A 23784-nucleotide genomic window follows, 5' to 3' on the forward strand; every position below is an offset into this window, starting at 1 on the left:
AACACAAATTGGGCAGCAGCCCATGCTGTCAGACCCTCTGCCCTGCCATGGCATACCATATCAGAGGAGATTAGTCAGAGCCTTGATCCTAACGCCATCCTGAATCCGAAAGGCAAGCCATACCCTTGGAGATAAGGGCATCGTTGACAGCAGAGTCAGCTCCCAGCACTGGCAGGTTCAGGGCATGGCAGGGCACAGCAGGGAGCAGGAGAGGTGGATGTGAGGGAGAAAAGCCTGGGAAAAGTCAGGGGGGAAGTGTACCCACAGAGCTGATTTTGTTTTAACTTCACCTTTCTTGTCTGTAAAGGTGAAGTGGGAAAAAAAAAACAAGGCTAAGAACAAAGCCCTGTTACTTATCCCAGCTCGTTAAGTCATTAACACAGGCCATGCTTGGCAAGCAGAACAGGAGGAAGGAGAAGGATTTGAACGTGAGTCAACCATAGCCCAGCCAGCTGGGAAAGCCAACTTCATCCTGGGGTGCAACAGGCTCAGCACTGCCACCGGGCAAGGGAAGGGATTGTGCCACTCTGTAGGTATCCCTGCTCATTGTGGGGCATTGGACCAAACAGACCAGCCTTCAAGGGTTCCTTCCAACTCAAACAGTTCTATGAGTCTAAGACCAAGGCTTCGGGACAGGACAATTCAGGAAATCAAATCCTCACCCGCATTCCAGAGAGAACAGCAGAAAAGAAAGGGGGAGTGGGGCAGTAATTCAGGCTTAATTAGCCTCATCAAATATTCATCTGGTAATTTCCGTGAATTTACAGAGAATGTTAACAACATCAATACAATTAATTGACTCCAAGATGCTGCAACCTAAAGCCCATCCCCAAACCGAGAAGCCGTGGGCACTGGGATTTACTACAGTAAAGCCTATGGGATGTTGAACTAAGCGGGGGGTTCCCCTCTCCAACACCCAAGGTTATATTCCTCAACCTCCCTGCTGCTGCTGGGTACGTGGAGCAAGGATGGCACAGGGGCACGGGGCCCAGGAACCAACACTGACATCTCTTGCTCAGGCTCAGAGCAATTTGGGGTGATTGGGTTCCCAAACACCACCCAGAATTTCCTCTCAAAATTTCAGCATGCAAGGTCCATGTAAGGCTGTAGCAGAAAAAACACTGGAGAAGGGAAAAGAAGTAAAAGCTAACTGCTTTATGCGGACAGGTAAGGCTGAGCTCTCACAGAAACAGCAGCTGTGCCCTTTGTGTCTGACAGAAAGCAATCAAGCCAAGGCCAGCTCACAGGAACCTTTGCCACTGCTTTGCGGCAGAGAGATTTCCACGAACAGCGGCTGGTTTGTTGGTTGGGTGTTTTTGTTTCTGGCTTGATTTTTTTTTTTTTTTTCTGTGAGACATTTTCTCTCAATTTGTCTTTCTCAAAAGGTCACTTTTACAGACAGCAGCCCACTGGTGCCCATCACTCCAAGGCTCTGACAAGCCAGAAGAACTGCCAGACCACACTTTGCCTCCCAGCTACGTTCAATGCTCTTTCATTCTCCTAACGGAGAAGGCCACTGCACTATTAGAAACCCGAGAGCACCAGCACAAGGAAGGACTTTGCACAAGAGAGGCCTTGCAATTATGTTTTCTCCAAGGGAGATGCCACAGGAGCTGGTTGCTGTAGGAAATCTCAGAGCAGACATTCTCCAAGGAGAGGGGATACAGCTACACTGGAGCTCCACCCAGATAAAAGTGAGATCTGCAGTGAGCAAATGGAGCTCCAGAGAGCAGAAGTTCTGCACACATACAGGTGGAGCAACGTCAGCTGCACTGTGAGCTCACGGAGCAGGGAAGAAGCTGAATACGTAATGCTTGTTGGGAAATGCACGGCCATGGCCCTAAGCAGACCCAACACCAGGAGCTGAGAGCGCGGCGTGCAGCACGCTGCTCCTGGCAAACACATCAATGCCACTTCTCCGTGCACAGCGGTTGGGAATGGCAGTGCTGCTGATGGCATGTGCTAAGTGTTAATTACAGAATTCAGTCTCTCTGTGCTACTATCATTTTAGCTGGACTAATAACAGCAACGGCTCATTGCGTTTTTGGTTATGTTGTTAAAAGTTTTAATTACTGCTGAAGTCCTCCCGTCATTCCCTTGGCAGAGATTCTCCTCGGGGCAAAGTGGGAGCTGACACTTGCTGCTCCCTTCCAAAGGGGTGTTTGTGGGTTGGGGGCTGGGCTCACCCACTGCCTTTACCCCACAAAGCCCTTCCGCAGTCATTCCCAGCCATAGAAGGATGCTGCAGGACTGGAAGTGAGAGTCCAGCCTCTCTGTCAGTCCCCAGCCTTTCCTTCCAGCCCCTGGCACAGCCCCCAGCCCCCCCAAACCCAAGGCAAGCAGCAGTGCCTGCCTGCAGTCCTCCCTGGGGAGCTGCTCACTACAACATTCTGGCTTTTAATTTGCTTACCCGAGCAATAAAGCGGAAATGAGGAATAGCAGCTAATTAAAAGTATCGATTCATGTGGCATTCAAAGACATGCAGAGAGGGCCAGGAGGGAAGGAGAGATGAGGGACCTGGAGGAGAAGAGGGGAAAAGAGGACTGCAGCCTTTCGGATGGGTGCATCTTGCTCCCTGGGACTTCTCGCTATAGGGAAGACCTTTGTCCTCCAGCAGTCCCATTCCTACAGAGCACTGTCTCCAAAACACCAGGTCTTTTCTCTACTGAAGTTCCCAAGCCTGCCATTACAGCAGCCCTGTGCCAACACCAACTGAAGCTCACTATGCCCAGGGTATTTCTAAGAGCGATGGCAGGCAGACAAGGATCCTGGAATAGGGGAAGCACACAGCTGCTGCAGTGGCACAGCCTGCTTAAAGGTCACTGCTCACCGTCCCCTCTGACTTTCACATCTGTAAAGCTGTGTGCAAACACACAAAATACACTGCCTTTGTGATTCAGTTATACACAGCCAAGCACACACAGTACATCAACTGGGGAGAAGCTGCTGGAGGGACTAGAAGGCACCTTGGGGCAGCAGATCCAGACAGTTCCAGTCTGGCTGGTCCACAGGTCATCCATCCTATACTTCATCAACCACTCTCCACTACGAGAGCATAGCTTTCAGTACCAAAATCTGTGTCTGCAGCTCCCATGGGAATGGAGAAAGGGAAGATGGAGGCCATCACCATGGACTTGGGGCTCAACTGTGGCTGGGTTTCTCTCAATAGAAACATCTGGTTCATTAGATGAGGCAGGTGCTGAGACTGCCCATGTCTGGCCAGCACATCTGTCTGCAGAGGAGGGTGTCTGCTGAATCCTTACTTCTCAACAGGAGTTAGAACTTTGAGTTGTAATTAAAAAACAAGAAGAGTGAAGAGCATCTTGACAGCTCTCTGCCAGCGACAGAGCTATGAATAGACTCAGAAGCACCTGCAGACATGCATGAGATGAGAAACCAATGCTCCTCTGCTCATTACCAAATGTCACCATCTCCCTACCCCTCCATCCCATGTAGCTACCAACAGCTGTCCTCAAGGTGTGGCAGAAGAGCCAAAAACATGGTCCCCATGATTCCACACACTGAGCAGATCCACCATAGGGCAGGGCAGGAGAGGTGCTAGGAAGGTATCCTGAGTCTTTCCCTCCATCCCTCTAAGAGAGACAGACAAGAATGGCTTCACCTCCTGCTCACCCTGAGCCGCTGTCATGGTAACACACATGGTTCCCATTTGGGAAAGAATGGGTACTTCTGCTTGTTTGTCCAAGGAGGAGGCAGCACCCTGGTGTTTCAAGCAGGGGAAGAGCAGGAAAGCAAGCAAGACAGTCAGAGGTGGATCATGGACAGGATAACCCAGACTGGCCACTCTGTGCTTCAGCAAGGCAAAGTTTACCAACACCACACCTGCAAGAGGGCTGCAGCACTCAGCCATTCCACCTCTGCTCCTCACAGCTGGGCAATGTGCCCCTGGGGCCAGAGATACTCTCTCCAGGGCACACTGAGACCCTGCACTAAGGCTGACAGAGGACTTGAGCTCCACAGAACCAAAGAGAGCCTGAGCACCAACCAGGCTGTATGGCACAGCGGGTGCTCAGCAGGGAGGCTCTGCCTCCACAGGGCAGAGCCCGTATCAGTGAGTTAAGACTCAGTGAAACATCTCAGGAAGGTTTCTGTCTCTTACAAGTCCTTAGACACACAGGGCTGCAAACAACACTTCCATTGCTCAACCACAACAGACCCTTTGGCAGAGTTCGGAGCTTCAAGAGACTGCAGCTCAGCTGAACCTCAGCAGATATTGTTCAATGAGGAGGAGCAAGGCTGAGGTTTCAGCCTACATACCAGATCCAGGGCTCCATCTGGAACCACTCTGCAATCCTAAAATCCATTTGTCCAGGCCTATATGAACCTTGCTGACCTGACACTGGCTAACTTACCGTTCTGGTAGAAGAGCAAAGCCAGGTTATTAGCCCGGTTGTCTAAGGAGAAAAGATTAGTTTGGAGCCTGTTCAGTTCACCAAAGTGCCTCTTCATGAGCATCTTCAGAAGTACAAACAGCAGGTGGGCAGGAATCATCTCTGTTGTGTCCTGGCAGGACCTCTCCATTTCCCCCAGTGAGATGTGTACTTATCTTTCCCACAGGCAAACAGGAGAGATTTTCTAGGTATCAACTGGAGGTGATTATTTCTTTCCTAGAAACAGTGTTCAGAGAGGAGAAGGAGAGCCCAACACCAAGCAAAACATTTATGGTTGATTCACCCAGCATTTATGGTTGGTTCACCCAGCCCTTCTTCTACAGCTCTGGTACCGTAGATTTGCAGAAATCTGCAGCAGAGGTCAGGGGGCTCCTCTGGCTCAACAGCACTGGAAGGAGCTGCCTGCCAATCCCCACGCCTCCCCCCCTCTGCCCTTGCCCTCTCTGGAGCTAAAGCCACAAAATATTTGCTTGTATTTGATGTCTCCTATTCACAACACACAGCTGAGTAAGAGCCTCTGTCGTACAGGGGATAACTTTTTTTTTTTTCCAGTAGGAGAGATCCAACAGAAACAAAACTATAGATAATATACGGCCAAAAGAGTTTAACGGACCCTCAGCTTTTCCTCCTGGGTGCCAACCAGCACACACAGCCTTTGGCATCTCCACGAGAGCCTTACAGGGAGACATTCATACTGCAGCCACCAGCAATGGTCAGCCCCAGGGTGCATCTGCTGTGCCCCATGTCCTCTCTGCTGGGGATGCAGACAGCCCAGCAGTGCAGCTGTGCCACTGTGCTCTTCTCTCCAGCATCTGCCTGTCGGCTCGCTGGAAAGATCACGGAGCTACTGCTAATTTCATTAGCAGGCCCATCAAGCGGTTCATCAATCTGTGATTTCCTGGCTTGCTGCCCCAAGAAAACAAACGGGATCTGCTCTGCATTCGGAAAGCCATCCTCCGGGGTAATTTGTCTGACAGCTTAAGTTTCCCGAGTGGATTATTATATCGGATTAAAACTAAGGGGGGTGAGAGGAAGATCGGTTTTTTTTTTCGTTTTCTCCAGCAAGAAGCGAAGATATCCCCTAAACTGTGAGCATCTCCCCCAGCCGGAGCCAGGAGCTGCCCCGCTCCGGGGACGGGCAGGAAGGAGCGCAGGCACCGCGCCGGGCCGCCCGCATCGCCCTGCAAACCAGGCGCAGGGAAAAGCAAACCCGGCGCTGCTCTGCCCATCGGTACGGGGCCGTGCGGCGGTTCCGCGGCTCACAGCTCCCTCTCCCGGCCCAACCGCAGCAGCCGCAGCCTCCCTCCCGTCTCTCCTCGCACGGGGCGGCTCACGGCACTCGGTCTGAGCGGAGGAGCCGAAGGGTTGGTTGTGAAAGAAGTCAGAGCAGAAGACAGTTCATCTCCAACCACAGTCAGCTTCGGTCTGACAGATGCACCCCCCCGTATTTCATCGAGGCAACCAAAAAAACCATTATTGTGCTCCGAGTTCCAATTTTGGTAATTTAATCTTCCCTCTCCCAGAAATCCCAGAAAGCAAGGCCATTTCATTTCAAACAGAAAATCATCCAACATAAAGGAAGTCAGGCTCATTTGAGAGGGAAAAGAAAGGACAAAGCAAGTGTTCTCCATTTTCCACCATGAGCCTTTGTGCTTTGGCATGCCCTCATCTGTCATCCCACTATTTTAGCCAAACTATGAGTTGAATTTGACCCAGCACACGAATTTCCCCATAATTCCCTTCTCTAACAAGCTTCCTCCTCTTTGGAAGCCTCTAGTGATGGTGCTGAGCTTGCAGGGACTACATGGCCACTCTCACCTGCTTGCACCATGGACCCTCAAGGCTTTGCTGGTGGCTGTGATGGGGTAAGGTTTTTGTCCTTGCACACTCATCCCCATGACTGCCATTCATTTCTCCAGACAGCAGCTGGCCCTAAACTCCCACCGACTACAAGAAAACCTCCTGCCTAAGAAAATAAATGCATTCTACACTCTTTCTGAGCTACCCACAGTAAAGCAAATATGGGCACAGTTGGGTCCTATCACTGCTTTGTTCCTTAAAAATATGTCATTTCAGTCATACCCTTCCTGGCACATCCAGCCATCATTAAATACATGAGAGACAGCTGCTATCTTCGTTTCTCTCACAGTGCAACAGGCACTGTCATTCAGTAAGGAGCAGTCTTCACATCCACCCTGCACTCATCATCCGAGTCCTCTGTAGTCCAAATGGAAATCCCTCCACCACTGCAGCAGGAGAGCAGGAGGAAGTGCTGTTTCCTGGTAAGAGAGATGTTTGGGCTACCCGTGTGCCTGTGCTGGGGCAATCTGATGGCTGAGCACTGAATACAGCAGAAAGAACAGAGCAGTGGGCAGCTGCCTGCTCTTCCAGCTGGATGCCCAGCCTTGCAGTAAGAGGTGGAGATGACCTATGGGGTGACAGTGTCCCAGACAAGCTTCCCTGTCTGCAGATATGAGAGGCACAAGTTGGACTTTCTCACTTGAGATGGTACTCCAGGTATCCCCCCATCAAGGTTCACATCCCACTTTCTACTAAGGCAAAAAGAAGTGTGATCGACAGAGACCGTTTCCTGAAGCTGGAAGGAAACATCAGTAGTGGCATTAGTCATCCTCCTCTTCTTACTGACCCAAGTCAGAGGTTTCACAAGAAATGAGACAGGATTGAGGAGGAGCTAGGACAATTGCCTGATTTTGAGCCATCTCAGGAGCTGCCACTCAGTGGCAATGCTAAGAACATGTGAGAAGTCCTGTCAAGGCAGTCGAAGGTGCTCCCATGGGAAATAGAAACTGCCTCAACACAAGGCAAGACATCATCTAGCTGAGATCTGCACGCTCTCATTGCGACCCAGTAGGTATAGCTTCACCCTCAACCTCAGATAGACTGTCTGAACTATCTGAGAAGAAGTCTTCCAGATCCTGCTGCCTCATTTGGGACTCCAGGACACTAATGCGCTGCTTGAGCTTCATCTGGGCATCATTGTACTCTGTCAGGAGCCTTCCAAGGCGAGTGTGAAGTGTGTCCAGGTTCAAGGTCAGTCTCTCCAGCTTTTCTTCCACACTCTTCCCTTCCATGCTTTCTTCTTCAGCTGACTCATCCAGCAGGCCTTCCTTGCTAAGGATCTCCCGGCCACGTTCCTCCAAGACCTTTTTGGCATCAGGATACTCTGTGACCGCTTCCATTAGATCTTCCTTTGACAGGCAGAAAAGATCAGAGTAGCCCAAGCTACGGATGTTGGCTGTGCGCCGGTTGCCCATTTTGCTCCCTTTAATGTTCAGGATGCTGATCTCACCAAAGCAGCCGCCTGCAGTGAGCAAAGCATATTGCGTTATTCCATCATCTGCCACCACGGCCAGCTTCCCCTCCTTGATGATGTACATCTCTTTTCCAATATCTCCCTTGCGGCAAATGTAATCCCCTGGGCTGAACACCTGAGGGCGAAGCTTCAGCACCAGCTCCACCAGTAGACCTGCCTCGCAGTCCTGGAAAATCCTCACCTTCTTCAGTGTCTCCAGGTGAACATTGATGGCAATCTCTGCCCTTAGTTTATCAGGAAGACTCTTGAGAACTTCCCGTTCATCTACTGCCTTCTTGTTGGTCCACAGGTAATCAAACCACTTGATGACTTTGGTTTCCATGTCTTTGCTCACCTTGCGGAACTGCATGTAGTGTTTAATGGCATCGATTTTTGCCTGGAACTCTGCTCTGGTGGCATTCATGTTGGATATCATGGATCCTACATTCCCCACAATGGTGGCAAAGATGAGGACACCGATGAGGAAATCAAAGATCACAAAGAGGTATTCTTCATCGCGCACGGGAGGAGGGGTCTCTCCAATGGTAGTCAAAGTCAGGGTAGACCAGTAGAGACAGTAGACATACTCCCGGGTGAGATACCCGTATTCAGGGTCTGTGACATTGGGATAGACCCAGGTATCTTCTCCAAAGCCTATGGCCTTGGAGATGGCATAGTAAATGCATGCATTCCAATGGATGATCACCAGGATATAAAGAACCAAGTTGCCGATACGGAAGATGTTGGGGTAGCTGGTTCTGGTCTCTGTCCTGTCAAAGAACTCAAACATGCGGGAGAAGTGCAGCAGCCTGTTGAATCTCAGCTCAGGGCGGTGCAATCCCACAGCAAAGTACACCAGGTCTGTGGGCAGGATGGAGAGAACATCCAGCTTGAACTGCAAGGTGTAGACGTAGTTATCCCGTAATTTCTTCAGGTCCTTAACCAGGAGGCCCTGTTCCAAGAAACCTAACAGAGAAGGGAATGAGAGAATTATTTTGGCTTTTGTTAAACCCTACGGCAGGCTTTGTAAGCACTTCTGATAAATATTTCATGGCATGCCATAGAAATGCGTGCATATATACAATCCTCCAAACATTACCAGTTCCACCTGTAAGCCAAGTAGGTGGCTTACAAGCTTTTGTTATCAAGCATTTGGGAAAAGCCATGTAAAGATAATGCTTAGGAATTCACTCTGTTCCAGGAAGAAGTAGGAACACAAAGGTTTTCCTTCTCCAGACCAGGAATTATTGCAGTTCCAGACAGAAGCTGTACAGCCACCTCCTCCATTCCAAGAGCATGAAATATTACTATTTTTCCGTGTAGATAATTCACTAGTTGAACTTGTGCAAAATCAGAGATACGGACATTCAACTCTGCCCGAATACTAATAGTAATGAGGGTAATTTTGTACAATTATTCAAAGGTGAAATTGGAAGCCAGGATGATTAATCTTTCATTCTGAAACTTACCTCATTTCTCAGATCTTTAAATTAGACTCTTTCTCTGGAGACTTGCTTCATACTAGTGAGAACTAAGGTAGACAAAACCCTCCTTTTAATGGAGCTATAGATTAGGTCCCTCCACTTTTAGGATATTAGAGCAAAGCATTCACAAGGCAGGATGCTCACCTGTGTGCAGGCGGATCACTATGTCCCCAGTGTAGATGCAGTCTGAGATGTAATCTAGCACCAGCCAGAGGACAACATAAGTCTTCTGCAGGTCACTGAAGCAAGCCCTGCAGGATGAGGAGGTGAGACCAACAGATCTCTCTCCCAACTGAATATAGGCTGATTCTTTCCTTTAGCTTCCCACCGCCCCACAGTCATCAGCACCAGCTGTCTGAGCCTCACCTGAGCCACAACAAGGAGGTGAAGATGAGGGCTAGAGGAGACAAGAGCCCTGCAACATCCCAGCTCACCTGGCCACAAGCAAGCACCAGTTGTAGAGAACAGGAACAGCAATGACGGCCAGCCAGCGGTAATACCAGTCCCCTGCAGGGTCCACCACAAAGGACTGCCATTTCTTCCTGGAAGCAGAGAGAGGCCAGAGCTGGCAATGCGTGAATAAAGGGCTAAACATAGAAAATAGGGTTGGAAGGAACCAGCCGCGTCATCCCCTTCATCCTTTGCACTAGCCTGGATCAAACAGCTGCAGCTTGACTGCCAGTCTGTAGGCTAAATCCAGTCCCAGGAGTGATAAGTAAAAATGTCCCACATTGTTTAACTTCCTTTATCCCCAAAGTAAAGCTCATTAGCATAGCAGAAGAGAAACCACAGCATGGCAAGGCAGAGCAGGTGGCCTCCGTGAGCCGCAGAGGCAGAGCCAGAAACAGATGTACAGATGAGGGTGACCAGAAAACTTCTGTGAGATGACCTTGCCTCTCCTAAATGAGGCATGGATTGGAGCCAGACAGATCTGAGAGAAGACGATTAATTAGAGCGGGAAGGAAAGCTTGCTGCACACCAGAGGGAGCACCATGGGGCTGCCCAAGCCCCAGAGCAGCGGCTGGCATCACAGAGCTGCCATCCCACACCGCCTGCCTGCCTGCTCAGCCCTCTGTCCAGCCTTTGAACTGCTCCCAATCATTTGATCCTGCTCATCTTGGGGTTCTGAGATAAGATGCATGTGCTCCCATGGCCAGATCTCACTGAAGGAGCTGGGGAACAGGAACTCTGCAGCTGGACTGATAGGCTCAGCCACCACCACCTGCTAGGGCAAAACACCTCCCCCTGCATCCTCGCCTCCCTTCCAGCTCTGGAATGTGCAAAGCTCCTCCAGCAATAGGAAAAACAACCCACTTGCCAGCACATTCTCTGTGCTCACCCCGCTGCTTCCGACAGCTTCAAAAGCAGACTTGTGCCTTGAAGCCTCCATCAGTGGTGTGCCAGGTGGGAATGGAGCTCAGAGCAGGGCCAGCAGTGCTCCTTCACTCTCCCTCTGGGTGCAATCCTGGACAACCACGTGATTCTCCCCACATTACAAGAGTAAACAGTTGTGTTTTGCTTAGGACAGGATTGATGTGCAGCTTAAATATTTTCTGACAAAGGGACCTCTTGCTCTCTGAGACATAAGGTAACTGGCATCTGGGAAACACCAACTCACCTGCAACCAGCCAGCACTGCTGCAATACTGTATCACAAGTACTAATCACCTCAATAGCAATGATAATCATGGTGGTAGTTTCAGCTTTAAGTCACCAATGCCACCACCTCCCCAGGAGAGCTGTGGTAGTCTCCCTTCTGCAGTCTGTGGGGCAGCACCAAATGCACACACACACACACACACACACACACCCCGGCCCAGGGACCTTTATCCTATCCCTTCAGCAGGGATTTTCAGGCTGTAGGGTGACAGCACTAAGCTCTACTGTCCCATCCCCTGCAGATGCCTTGCAGGGTGCAGCTTTTCCCAGGGAGCCGTAGGCACGGAGCAGCCTTCTCAGCACACATCAGCTCCTCTCCCTTCAGTAATTAACAAGCTCCTTTTCACCTCGCAGGGCAGAGCACTTTTTTTCCGTGACTAGCAACAGCCCTGATACAAGGCTCAGATACCTGCCTCCTATAGAAAAGGATCATTTCTTGGTGTTTTAATTACCATGTACAATGGTAGGGTCCAGACTAGTCCGTGAGCTTTGCCCCTTAATTAGCCAGCAGAAGAAAAGCCAGGTTATTGCTTTTCAGCGGCAGTGCAAGCTGAGGAGATGAAAGCACTGGGTCTGAATGAGCCTTTTCAGAAAGCTGCCGTCATGGTGTCTGACCTCGGAGGCGGGGAGACGGGCAGCAAACGCACTCCCTCCATCTCCCTTCCTCCTGCAATGATGAATGAGGCTGGAGGAGCCCACTGGTTTGTGCTTGCCTTGGCATCCAGCGTGGACTCTCCGTGTCCCTTGCTCCTCACATGCACAGCTGCCAGTACAGCTTTTTGCAGACCCATCTTGGCTCAGCTGCCAGCAGAGCACAGCGGAGCCCTCCCGCTGCTGCCACCCCCTGCCCCTGGGCAGAGCTGAGCCCACTGCCCGTGGGACACCTGGCCCTCCCCCATCACTGCCTACACAGCATCGCATGTGGCCAATCTTCAGCCCAGGGAGGCTGTGTCACAGGTAAGGGCCCTACTTTTTGGTTTTCTCCTCGGACTCCTCATCCTCTGGATCGCTGCTGGCATCAGCAGGCACTGTCTGCAGCTCAGGGCCCTGGAAGCGTTCAAGGAAGGGGTCTGGCCTCTGCTGCTCCTCCTGCAAGCTCTTGCTGGCCCAGTCCCGCAGCACCAGCACAAGCCTGACAATCCTAAATGGGGGAAAGAGGCAAAGTCAGGAGCTGCCCACACAGCGAGGAGAAAGCAAACGTTTGTGACAAAAGCCAGGTCAAAGCCAGGCACAAAAGGTTCAGACAAGAGCCTAAGCAACAGCTCTCCAGCTTCCTTCCATGCTCTGGAAATGCATAGGACCCGACCCTGCCCTGCAGCCTGCCCCCAAACCGCTACCTGGCCAGGGCTCGTCTGCCTTGGAAAGGGGGGGCAGCTGGCTGCTCCTCCCCATATGCAGGAGTTCCTCTGTGCAGCTCCGAGGTCTCATCTTGGGTCGAGCAGGTCCTGCAGTGGGGAGAAGGAAGGGCAATGGCTTCACTGCACATCTCAATGCCACCACTCCTGCTGGGTGAACCAGGGGAAGCGGACAGCTGGGGTGTGCCACTGTGCCCTGAGACTCAGCCCTGCCCCACCAATGCCACCCTCTCCCGAGCCATCCTGACCTGCTCGTGCCAAGCCCTGTGCTCTGTGCATCAGTCCTGGCTCTGGTTGGTAGGGGTGGGCAGGGGCCAGGCAGCTGCAGGCCATTACTCCTTGCCATCATCCTTCCAGCGAGCTGCGCCAGGGACCTAGGAAGAGCAAAGAGCAGGAGCTCAGGGAGCAGGAGGCAGTGTATGGTGTGAGCACTGAGTTATGGTACAGCACCAGAGGAAAAAGAGGCAAAGCCTAAGGCATGTGCCCACCCCGTGTTTTCCATTTAGCTCTCACTGCAGAGCCCTATGAGGCATTGTACTCTCCCCAGGAGGCCCTACATCTGCCCATGAAAGATGTTCTCCCCACCACCTGGGCTCCTCAGCCATTGCCAGGGCAACAGCATCTGTAGCACTGTGCCCTGGTGACGAGCTGCAGCTCTCCTACAGCCCAAGGGTGAGAAAACAGTCCCCACAAGGGATGGGAGAGCCACCGAAGGCAGAGATGCTGTACACACAGCAGCACAAGATCGGCTTAGCATGTACAAGCTTGCATTTGAGCAGCCCGCCCATTGAGCCCCTCCACATCCCTGCAGCCATGGGCACATGGGCAAAGCAGGCTCCTGGGGACAGCTCACCAGTGCTCTCCCACAGCAAATCCCACTGATAATGAACTGCATGGTCAGGGGTAATGCCTTGCACAGCCCTGCCCACATCACTATTATGCACACACATTGTGGAGGTCTGGGACCACACACGCAGAGCTGCCCACAAACCCAGCCACCTCCCCACAGTGACAGAGCCACCACCAAGATGCCAGCACTGCCAACTTACGAGCCTGACGTCCCTCGAGGCCTCCAGCAAGCTAGCAGGGGTCGGCAGGGGGCATCTCCTCATAGGAGACTCAGCAAACACCACAGCCACGTGGCTGCAGAGGGGTCCCCACAGTGCCCCGACAGGTGATGCACAGTGTGTGTGTCCCTCCACTGCTGCACACTCCTGGCCCCTGGGCTCCCTTGACACCCCAAGCAGCACAGCGTGCGTCAGAGTAGTCAGCCACAGCAGCTTTGTAGCCAGAGATCAAAGGGGAGGAGGGACACTGCTCCCTCCCACACATCCCCTTCTTCCCCACCGACCCTCCCTCCCCTCCATCCAGTTACCTGTTCTCAGGCAGCAGGAAGCCGCATTTGCTTCTCAGGAATCCCAGAGAAGAGAGCTGCAGAGTTTGATGATGATCAAGAATTGAGCCTGTCACTGGTGTCTGCCTTGTTGTTTTGCACACAGAGCCACTCTGACAATCAGCTGGCAGAGTGCTTGCATCCCCAAGACTATAAGGAATGGGCTGACTTTCATTCTTTCCTACTCACATCCAACTGCATGCAGCGACTGAAGCTGGGTCAGTCCTTTCCATGGGCGCAGATTCAAGCACACTGTGCAAGTATGCAAGATCTGAGAGCACCAGCATCCAGGGTCCATTCAGCACCAAAACTTGACCTTTTCTTTCTTCAAAGCCTCATTCCCCACCTCACTGAAAATCTTGGCAGCAGTGAGCTTGAATAGATGTGGAACTTCTGCAGCCTTGGTTAGCAGCACTGGAGGGACACACCGCCTTCCCTTGTCCCCATGCCACAGAACCAGTGACAGGCCAGAAGCAGTGGCAGCAGCTCGTCTCCCTTCCCACCTCTCCTTTTGCTCCCTGCCTGCAGCCCCCTCCAAAAACGTGGGAGCTCCAGGAGCCTCGCTGATTCTGTCCCTTTGGTGCACCTCCCTCCAGTGTCAGATTGCACGAGCTGCCTCTTTTTCTAAGCATGTTGTTGTGGCAGCCTCCCCAGGGGACACCCAGCTCTCCCACACGTACCTTCCTGGGACAACAAAGGAAGAAAGCTGCAGATGCACCTAAGAGCAGGGCAGCATCCTGCTGCCAAGGGGGAAAACCTCAGCCACCCCAAACCAGGATTCGGTGACACAGGAGACACATCCAGCACACACAGAGTTTATTAAAACATGCACATCATGGGTCAGTGTTTCTAGATTTAAAGAAGGACTTGAGCCTGAGGCATAGGACTGGGATTTGACCCAGACAGCAGCTCAGCACCACACAGCCCTTTGCTCAAACCTCCCCTCAGTGAGAGGGGGGGAGAGAATCAGGGGAAAGAAAGCAAAGTAGAAGTCATAGGTGGAGGTTAAAGCTATTTACTGACAGAAAAGGAAGAGAAAAGGAAAATAGTAATGATAATAACATATATTTACAAAGTAAGTGATGCACAATGCAATTGCTGACCACCCACCTACCAATGCCCACCAGTCCCCAAGCAGCAGCTGCTCCACCAGCTCCCCACCACTGCCAAGGCTTTCCACATGATGCCATGTGGCATGGAACACCCTGTGGGCAGTTCAGGTCAGCTGTCCTCACTCCGTCCCATCTCCCTGTGACCCCCCAGCCCCTCACTGGCAGCACAGTGCCAGAAGCTGAAGACTGAAGGATCCTTGGTGGTTGCAGCACTGCTCAGCAACAGCCAAACATCGGTGTGTTATCAGCCCAAACCCAAAATGCAGCACCATGCCAGGCACTATGAAGGAAAAATTCAACTCTGTCCCAGCTGAAATCAAGACAAAAAAGTCACCTTTTACCCAATGCAACTTCCCATAATTAGCCTTCAGGAACACATCCCATCTGATCACCTCACTTCCATGTATTTCTAGCCTGTCCACATCCCTGAGCCAAGCCAGGAGCCCTGCTGCCATCCCTTACACAGACACTGCTGAAGCACAGACCCCCTTCCTGCTCTCACCTGCAGTAAATCCCAGTGCTGTCCTCAACCCAGACATCAGCCACAGGTTCAGACCTGCAATTACTTGTGGGACAGTTATTTATTAGTAGATGTCCAGCTGCCAGATTTACAGCCATAGAGGCTTGATGCAGTGGCAGGCAGGGAACAGCTAAGCATCCATGTCTGTAAATAAGCCATTGAGACATCTGGGTGATTTGCAGATCCAGCTACAATCATTTATAGGTGGAACAGAGAGGTCCTATTGCCAACACCTGCACCAGGCCTGTAGGCACCACTTCAGCAGATGTGTTGGATGAACCACTATGAGAATCTCAGTTCACTGTGAATCCAAGTGTTCCTAAACGTCAAGGAAGGAAAGAAACAGCAGAGCTGTTGAACTGGGCTTGGTTTTTGGCACCTGAGCCAAGGATTCCCCTCACCTGTGCAGTTGTACCACGCTGAAGTTACAACTTGGCAGCAGACTGGGAGTGATCCTGCCCTCTGGCACTGGCAATCTCACAGATACCCACTGCTGCCCAAACGGGCAACTGTCCATGGCCTGTCTGGTGCCTGCACTGTTATTACAAGGTCTTACAATTACCCCGGGGAGGTTTCCCATGTACATCTCCCTGGGAAAAAGCCAAGCTCCTGGATAAGTCCAGAGTCTCTATAGAGCTCAGCAGTGCTCTTACAGCCACCTGGGATCTGAGCACTTGCAAACCCACTGCTGAGAGCCTCCAGCACGACAGCAGCCAAGGAGGTGGTGCCACAGCAGAGGCCATAGATCATAGAATCATAGAATTGTTTGAGTTGGAAGGGACCTTTAAAGGTCATCTAGTCCAACTCTCCTGCAGATGGCAGCCCCCAGCTCCTCCAGGCCCACCCCTCTCCTGGAGCAGGGGTCGCCCTGGCACAGGACAACTCACACAGTTGCTCAAGGAAGAAAAGAAAACCTAGCAGCAGTTCAAAAGCACCCAAACACTCTGCACAAGCTTTTGGGGTGGAAGTTGAAGAAGAGACCACAGTAACTGTCACTGACACAGCTGCCCAGAGAGCTGTGGGTGTCCCATGCCTGGAGGTGCTCAAGGCCAGGTGGGATGGGGGTCCTGGGCAGCCTGAGCCCATGGCAGCGGTTGGGACTGGGTGGGCTGGAAGTTCCCCTCCAATCCAAGCCATTCTATGGTTCTATGAATTGGCTGAGAAATTTTATGGAGGTAGAACTAAGTTGTCCAAGCTGTGATGCAGGCAGGGGACCAGCTCAACCATGGCCAGAGACTGTAACAGGACCTGATGCCCACAGAGACGTAACATTTGGGTTTGTGCCTCCTCCAGTACACAGCCCAAGGGGCAGAAGCTCTCTCATTGATCTGTGCAGGACAAATACCTCCTGTGTCATTACAAATTTCTTATGAGGCTTGGCTTTTCACAGCAGCTTCTCACATGACGACTGACCCCATAAAACACACCACATAGTTGCTACCATACACCAAACACAGCCCGACCCTGGGTCTATACACACTGGACCATGCTCCCTGTCCCACCCCACCACTCCCTCTCATCCATCTCCAGCTGCTGTGGCCAGGTCCAGCTTTACGGTTGCAATTCAGGTCAAGTTCAGAAGAAACACACAGTTTTACCATCCACAATACGTGAGCAAGAATCCTTTCTCTGCTCTCGCCCAGGGTGGGTCGGGGAGCCCAAGGCACACAGTCATCTCCACAGCCAGAGCCAGGTGTTGACGAGGCAGGCAGAGAGCAGCATGGAGTACACCAGGGGCTCCTCTTTCCGCCAGGCTTTGTGCTGCTCCTCCAGCACACACAGCCGCTCCGAGATCCTTGCCAGCTGCAAGGAGAGCAGCATGAGGAGCACCACCCAGGGCTAGTTGGCAATGCCAGCGAACCAGGCGCTAGCAACAAGCCCTGGAGCACCCTCAGCCACCCGCCTGCAGCTTTCCCAGGAACCACTGCAGCCCCTACTCTCCTCTCACCTCCTTTTTCATTGCTGCAGCCTCAGCAGCGATGACCTCCTCCGGGGCTGCTCCAACCTCCTGGGAGCTGTGGGAGGAAAACAGAGATGCACACTGTTCAGGAGCTGCAGTTACCCTCCTGTAAACATGGCACTGCCATGGGGAGCCCAACCATGCAGCAATGTGTGCACACCCAGGTCGTGCTGTCAGCATGCAGCGTCGGGAGAGAGGAAGCAGCACTCCCACAGCATCTACCAACTTCTTCGTACCCCCATCATGCTTAAACCTCCACCATGCAGCCCGCAGTGATCACAACAAAGCACTCAACAAAAGCTACAACAGGCAACAGGAAAGCCACATGCTTATGTTTCTTTAGAGACCCAACAGACAGAAGACATATTTACCCAGAGTCCATTTCCTACAGCCAGAGGAATCCACTGAGGATTGGATAAACCATCATTAGAGCAGGTCAGGCAAACAGAAATCCCACAGCCAGTGCCCAAACGGAGAGATGGTATTTACCCAGCAAGAGATGACCCAGTGGGTAGGAAGCAGCTACTAGTGGGGGGGACATATCTGACCATGTGCCAGCCGGCCTGGGTTTGCTGGCACCAGGATTTGGTCTGCTCCAATACTTCCCTCACAAAAGGCATTTTTTGCCCTCACAGCAAATGTTATTTGCAACCAGAAGCATAAACAAGGATTCCAACCATGCATCGCTTCCCTCCTTCCCCGAAAACAAAGGGACAGAGGCCGTGGATGAGCATCTCCTGCAGATATAACCTTGCTCCAGGGCTCACAGCACAAAGCCACAATAGATCTATGCTGAGAAATTAGAGTTGCCATGTTCATCTGTTGTTCCCATCATTATAGGGTAGCACTCCATCAACTCATCTGTAATCCATAGTTCTACTGTACACACCAACATGGTGGATGCTCCATCCCTGGAGACACTCGAGGTCAGGCTGGACTGGGCTCAGACCACCTGGTGGAGCTGTAGATGCCCCTGCTCATTGCAGGGGAGTTGGATCTGATGGCCTTTAAGGGTCCTTTCCAACTCAAACCAGTCCATGTTTTGCCACAGGCCCTCACTGACATGTAATGGGTTAACCGGGTTGAATGAGTTCTTCTGAGGAACTCACTCATGACATTCAAGGAATTGGCCTGAAAAGACACTCATGAGACAATGCATCCATGTAATGCAGCTGTGGTAAATATGAAAGTCACAACAGAAAGAATATCCAATTTTACCAAGTACAAAGCCATTAAAATTGGACATTTCCTGCAGCTTTTACTTGAAAAATTCCCACTGACACAAGTGAACACCCTTTAGAGTAGAGAACAGAAATTACCTCTGATGACTCATACTTCTCAAGAGGTCACTGCCATGGAAATAATCCAGCCTCTCTCTGAGGCCAGAGCTTTCTTCATTAAAATTTCAGGATAAACAAGTGAGCTCAGTCACTTTTTTATTGTTGTGGGGAGCATGAAAGAATGCATGCATTTGAAATGATGCAAAGTACCAAGAAAAGGCCTTCCAAGTTGCTTGGCTCCTAAGGGAGATGGAGAGCTGGGAAGAGCTCAGGACTCACCCTGCTCTCTAAGTTCCTTCCTCCACAGTGTCACAGCTAAAACTCCTCCACGTCAGACAGAGGAGGTCCATGTGTGCAATAACCAAAGTTTTAGAAGCTTAAAAAAAAACAAAACCACATTTGAAGATGTCCCTGCTTTTAAGCAGTGTGCTGGTCATCACCTGGAACTGCCCAGAGAGAAACTGCTGCCTGCAGCCCTGCTCCAGCCCGGGAAGAAAGGTACCATGTGCCAGGGTGGCATGATGATGGACCCTCCCCCTCCTCCCCATCTGCCTGGAGGTTTCACCCAAGGAGAATCAGAAGTATTCTCACAATTCAACCTTGGTGATTCTGTGATTTTTAGGTGCTTCCGTGTGGAGGCAGAATTTGGATTAGATGATTTTTATGGATCCCTTCCAACACAGGATAGTAGATGAAAAGGTTACTGAAGAGCAACCAAGAGATTGTCATGCATGTTGTGAGGACATGGGAGAGGTGTCTTGGTGACAGGGCTATCTGTGCTGGTTTTTGATTCCCTGCCCACATTTCCCTCCATCAAGCTATCAAGGCATGCAGAAAGAGTAGCACTGAGGAGTAGCTGAAACCCAGCAGTGTCCCAGGAGATGTTAGGTCCCTTGGGTGGCACAAAAACAAGCAGGAGGCACCCAGAGCTGGCAGGATAGGTAAGAAGAAGGGGCTGGAGCAGCCATGTCCTGTGAGGTTAGAAAGCTCAGGGCTGGCTCCTGCCTCGGCAAGGCAAAGCTAGGCCTATGTAGAGCAGCAGGGAGGTGGCTCAGGATAAGCCAACGTCACCTGGATGACACTAAGTCTTGCAGAGAGTTCTGGACACGGTGGAAGAGCACCTGGCCCAGCAGGTACATGGTCTGGAAGATGTTCTGCATGGAGTAGATCCTGCCCGTCCTGGCAAGGAGGGGAAGTGGAGCACTGTGAGCAGGTGGGGGGCAGGTGTCCAGCCTGGGATGCACACAGAACCACAGTGGTTACTGCCTGGCCTCGCACAGCACAATCACAATCAAGGAGGCCCCATGTTCCTCCTGCAGCTCCGAGAGCCACAGGGTGATGCCATCAACACCCAGACCTCTGTGTCTCTGGGTGAGAGGAGTTCCTCCAGCAGCCCAGGTTCAGTCACTTAGATCCTCCAAAGGCAGCAATGACAGTGTGACAACCACACCTCTCTGCCAGCCCAGCACAGGCTTTCTTCTAGGCAGAAGATGGCTCTGCTCTGGAATTAAGCTCAATGATTTTCTCCACTGGAGAGAAAGACCATGATGTCAACCACACTACTGTTCACAAAAAGCACACGTGCTCTTTGCTCACCCTGGCTGCAAACCCAACGGCCAGGCAAGGACCCACAGTGCTGCCACCAAGCTCCAAGTGGGGACACACTGTCCCATGTGCCTCAGGTGGCAGCAAACCTCTCCCTACTGACACCAGAGGACACTTTCCTCTTAACTAGCTTCATGCAAGACTAGAGCTAGCCCTGATTTGGATTCCCCCCCAATCTTGGGGCACCAACACAAAGCTCCAAAGATCCCTTGGATGCCGATCCCTACCCACCCTGCACCATTCCAGGTCCATGCTCACCGCTCATGGTGCAGGGCTGGGCTGGGCAAGGCCAGCTGGGTGCTGTCACTTGGGGACCGCCGTGACCCACTGCTGTGCTGGCTCTGCCGCCGTGACCTGCCGCCGTGGTGGCCCTGTTGGCATCAAACACAGATGCATTAGAGTCAATGAATCATTAAGGTTGGAAAAGACCACTAAGATCACCCAGTCCAACCATCAACCCATCACCACCATGCTCAATTTAGGCAGAGCCAGCCCTGTGCCCCATGAAAAGCCCTCACTGGTGGGGGCATTTCTCAAGCCCCAGCCCAGTAAGATGATCCTGGACCTCCAGAGCAAAGCAAGCACAGGGGATGTGCTCCCTTTGCCAACACATGCACACCCACCCACCCTCGTTACAGTACCAGTCGTCTGCGATTCTGGGCACTTGATCTGCCAGCCATGTGCATAAAAGGAAGCTCCCCCGATGCAGAGTGCTGAGCCGAGGAGTCTGGGGACACGCACACCTCAGCGCAGGGGACATTCCTCTGCTGGTCCAGCAGGATGGGTCTCAGATCTGCATCTGATGTTTCCACAGAAAAGAGAGAGGGAAGAATGAAACAACCTGAATGTGCCCCGTTGTTCTCAGGGCAGCAGGGAAGAGAGATTCTCTCATACAGGGCTGCCAGCCCTGTGTCCACTGTTAATGGATGTACATCAAAAGCCACATTCTGCAGATGTGAGCAATTAGAGAGCCTGGAGAGGTGTGGAATGGAAATCAATTGGATGTACCACTCCAGGAAAACAAGGTTTGGGAACAGCTTGTCAAAGAGCAGTGCCATATGTCTCAGCATCCCCAAAACTGGAAGACGTGGAAGGAGATGCCTCCAGATTTCACTCCTCACATTTTGTATCAAAGGCCCCTCCTGCTTTCTGCTAGCCATCTTTGTCCACCTTTCATTCTTAAGCATCTCTCCACCTTCCCACACTACTTTCCAGGAGAAAGATGACTACAGTATCTGACTCCTTCCTCTCTTGCAAATCAAATGACTGAGTGCTTTAGAAAACAGTTCTCCCTACAGTGTTACAGAGCCCTGCCAAACTTCAGGCACCCCAAAAAACCCAGCACATTACCTGCAAGTGAAATCCTAACAGGGATATGTATTGGAAAGGAAGGGGATACACCTTCAGACATGGGCTCCTCATCCACAGGGCTGAAGCTGTTTGCCACGGTGAGTCTGTTGGGGACCCGCATCCTTCGATTGATGTCCTCGGTGAAGAGCAGGTCACAGCGGACTGCGTTCACTTTCTGCTCCAAAAGTGGCCACATCTTGTCTGTTTTCCCCAGATTGCACAGGCAGCCGAGTGACACCTGCACAGGGACAACACACGTGCTGTAAAGCATCTACACACATACAGAAGCAACGACAAACAGAACCATAGGAGATGTGCTGGAGAACAGGGAGTCCTATGGAGCCCAGCCGGCAGGGGCAAGAGCATGGGGTGGGAACAGCTGCCAGCAGGATGGAATGAAAGAACTAAACTGTCCCCACACACACTTTCACCATACTGTCCTCTAGGGCTGTACTGCATCCGTGCCCATCTCCTGGAGGGATCCACACCAAGGAGCTGAACAGGATGGACTTTGTTTCAGGCAGTGGTGTCAGACAACTGGCCATCATCCCACAGGGAAAGGAAGCCTCTTCCGGCAAGAACACAGCAGGGACACAGGTCCCCAGCCCCTCTGACTCTCTGCTTTCTGATTTATTGCTCTTGACGTTACTGATGTACCGTTCTGTGTTCTTCCAGACCCCAGCCAACCCCATTCCCCTACAGACTCCTCGGCCCTCCCTTCTGCCCTCGCAATAGAGAGGAACCCCCCTTTGCTCCTGAGTCAAAATCCCCCAGCACAGCCCAAAGCACTGCAGGAAGGGGACCTTTTCCTCTCCAAAGCTCAGAGGGTGAGAACGGCAGAGGCTCAGCATGCTCTGATCACGCTGGGCTCTATTTTTAGCACCCTGTGTTCTGACGCTGCATTGCCAGCCCAGCCACCCCCAGCTGGCAGCAGCCAGGGCTCCCCACTGCCATCCCCATCCCCATCCCCATCCCCATCCCACCTCCCGGGAGCAGCAGCAGCACTCCTGGAGCCGCACACATGGCCGGAGATGCAGCTCCAGAGCACCAATCCCACCCCACAGCAGCCCTGTAACTCCAGGCGTGCCAGGGCGGCTCCCCGCCAACAGTAATCACTTCACTCTGTTCTCTCCTCCTCCATCATTAAAAGCCTTTTTAATTAAAGGGACAGAAGCCTGCCCAGCGTCATCAGCTGCGGCACTTTGCTGCTTCCATGTGTGTACGAACGAGATCCCCGTGCCTGCAAACCGGGTCGGTCCCGATACCGAGTCCTGGGACTGTCCCGGAAAGGCGCCATTCCTGAATGCTGTATCAGACACGCAGCCCCACAGCCATGGCAAGCACTGGGTTCCACCTCCGATTTTGGGGTTTTAGAGGAATAAACACCCTGCGCTCTCTTCTCATCCTTCTCTCTGAGAAAGCAGCATATGAGGAGCAATAAACCAGAAAGGGGAAAGAGGTTCACGTCCTAATCACCTATGGAACTGCCACAGCTCCCAAGGAGAAAAGGATTGAGAGGGGAGCGAGCTCTGACAATCTAAGCCACACACACACACCAAAAACCCACAGATGTCAAAATCCGTAAGAAGAAAGAGCTTAAATGGCCGGATTTCCGCTTTTAACTTTCTGCAGGGGTTTCTCTAGCTGCTGCCGAGCAATCCTGCTCACGCCGATGGAATACGATCGCTCCCCACCTCCGTGCTGCGCTTCTCCTCGCATTGGCAGCGCGGGGGATGCGGCTTTGAGGATGGGGGAAGCGGAGGGGACCCCCCCGTCCTGCCCTGCGGACAGACCGCCCGCCTCTCTCCCGGCGCGGACAGGAGGGGCAGCGGCATCCCTCCGCCCCAGACGGTCTGGCACCCCCCGCTTGAGGTTCGTGACCGCAGATCTGCTCTGCTCTCCTAAAGCCCCCTCTCTCCCCCGGAGCCGGGCTTCGCCCCATCGCAGCGCCCGATCCCCGCTGGCGGAAAGGGCGGAGCGGGGTGGGAGTGGGCACTTACTTTTTTTTTTTTGCAGTTTAAAGCAACTTCTCAACCTGTAAGCAGCTGCTCTTCCTGCCCGGCCGGCGGGGAGGTGATGTCAGCGGGGCGAACCCTCCCCTCCTGGCACTGCGCCGGGCTTAAAGGCGCAGCCGCTGCTCCTGCCGCCGGCCCCCGGGCAGCAGCGGCCGCGCATCGCCGTGCCGGAGCTGAGCTCTTCCGCCTCTCGGTGGAGCGTGCAGCGATAAAACCATCCGTTTGGGATGAATGACGGTTTTAAAAGCTTCTGAATGGGGACGGAGTCCAAGGCCTTACCATAAAATCCAGTTCTGAAAGGGCTTAAAATAAATCTCGCGCTGCCCT

The 23784-nt window shown here is 52.3% G+C and overlaps 2 protein-coding genes across 10 annotated transcripts; both read right to left on the reverse strand.

Moving 5' to 3' along the window:
• Window positions 1-5930: 5930 nt before the first annotated feature.
• On the reverse strand, window positions 5931-14178 carry LOC125699783 (cyclic nucleotide-gated olfactory channel-like). Of its 3 annotated transcripts, XM_048959669.1 has the most exons (7): window positions 13598-14178; window positions 12471-12596; window positions 12205-12312; window positions 11838-12008; window positions 9644-9751; window positions 9354-9460; window positions 5931-8691 (listed from the first exon to the last, which is right to left on the reverse strand). In XM_048959669.1, the coding sequence occupies exons 2-7, from the start codon at window positions 12569-12571 to the stop codon at window positions 7268-7270; spliced, it is 2019 nt and encodes a 672-aa protein (XP_048815626.1). In that variant the 5' UTR covers window positions 12572-12596; window positions 13598-14178; the 3' UTR covers window positions 5931-7267. The 3 variants fall into 3 exon arrangements, with proteins under 3 accessions (XP_048815626.1, XP_048815628.1, XP_048815629.1); XM_048959671.1 differs by lacking the exon at window positions 9354-9460; XM_048959672.1 differs by lacking the exons at window positions 12205-12312; window positions 12471-12596; window positions 13598-14178 and having other exon boundaries at window positions 9576-9751; window positions 11838-11921.
• A 247-nt stretch (window positions 14179-14425) lies between these two features.
• LOC125699791 (mitochondrial fission factor homolog B-like) lies at window positions 14426-23723 on the reverse strand. Of its 7 annotated transcripts, none has more exons than XM_048959694.1 (7): window positions 23443-23723; window positions 21443-21680; window positions 20734-20891; window positions 20351-20463; window positions 19559-19720; window positions 17196-17262; window positions 14426-17050 (listed from the first exon to the last, which is right to left on the reverse strand). In XM_048959694.1, exons 2-7 carry the CDS (start codon window positions 21636-21638, stop codon window positions 16919-16921), a joined length of 828 nt encoding a protein of 275 aa, XP_048815651.1. In that variant the 5' UTR covers window positions 21639-21680; window positions 23443-23723; the 3' UTR covers window positions 14426-16918. The 7 variants fall into 7 exon arrangements, with proteins under 7 accessions (XP_048815651.1, XP_048815649.1, XP_048815648.1 ...); XM_048959692.1 differs by lacking the exon at window positions 23443-23723 and adding an exon at window positions 23137-23420 and having other exon boundaries at window positions 21494-21680; XM_048959691.1 differs by lacking the exon at window positions 23443-23723 and adding an exon at window positions 23137-23420.
• Between the last annotated feature and the right edge of the window lie 61 nt (window positions 23724-23784).

The sequence above is a fragment of the Lagopus muta genome, chromosome 13 (assembly GCF_023343835.1).
Source record: "Lagopus muta isolate bLagMut1 chromosome 13, bLagMut1 primary, whole genome shotgun sequence".
NCBI classification, from domain to species: domain Eukaryota; kingdom Metazoa; phylum Chordata; class Aves; order Galliformes; family Phasianidae; genus Lagopus; species Lagopus muta.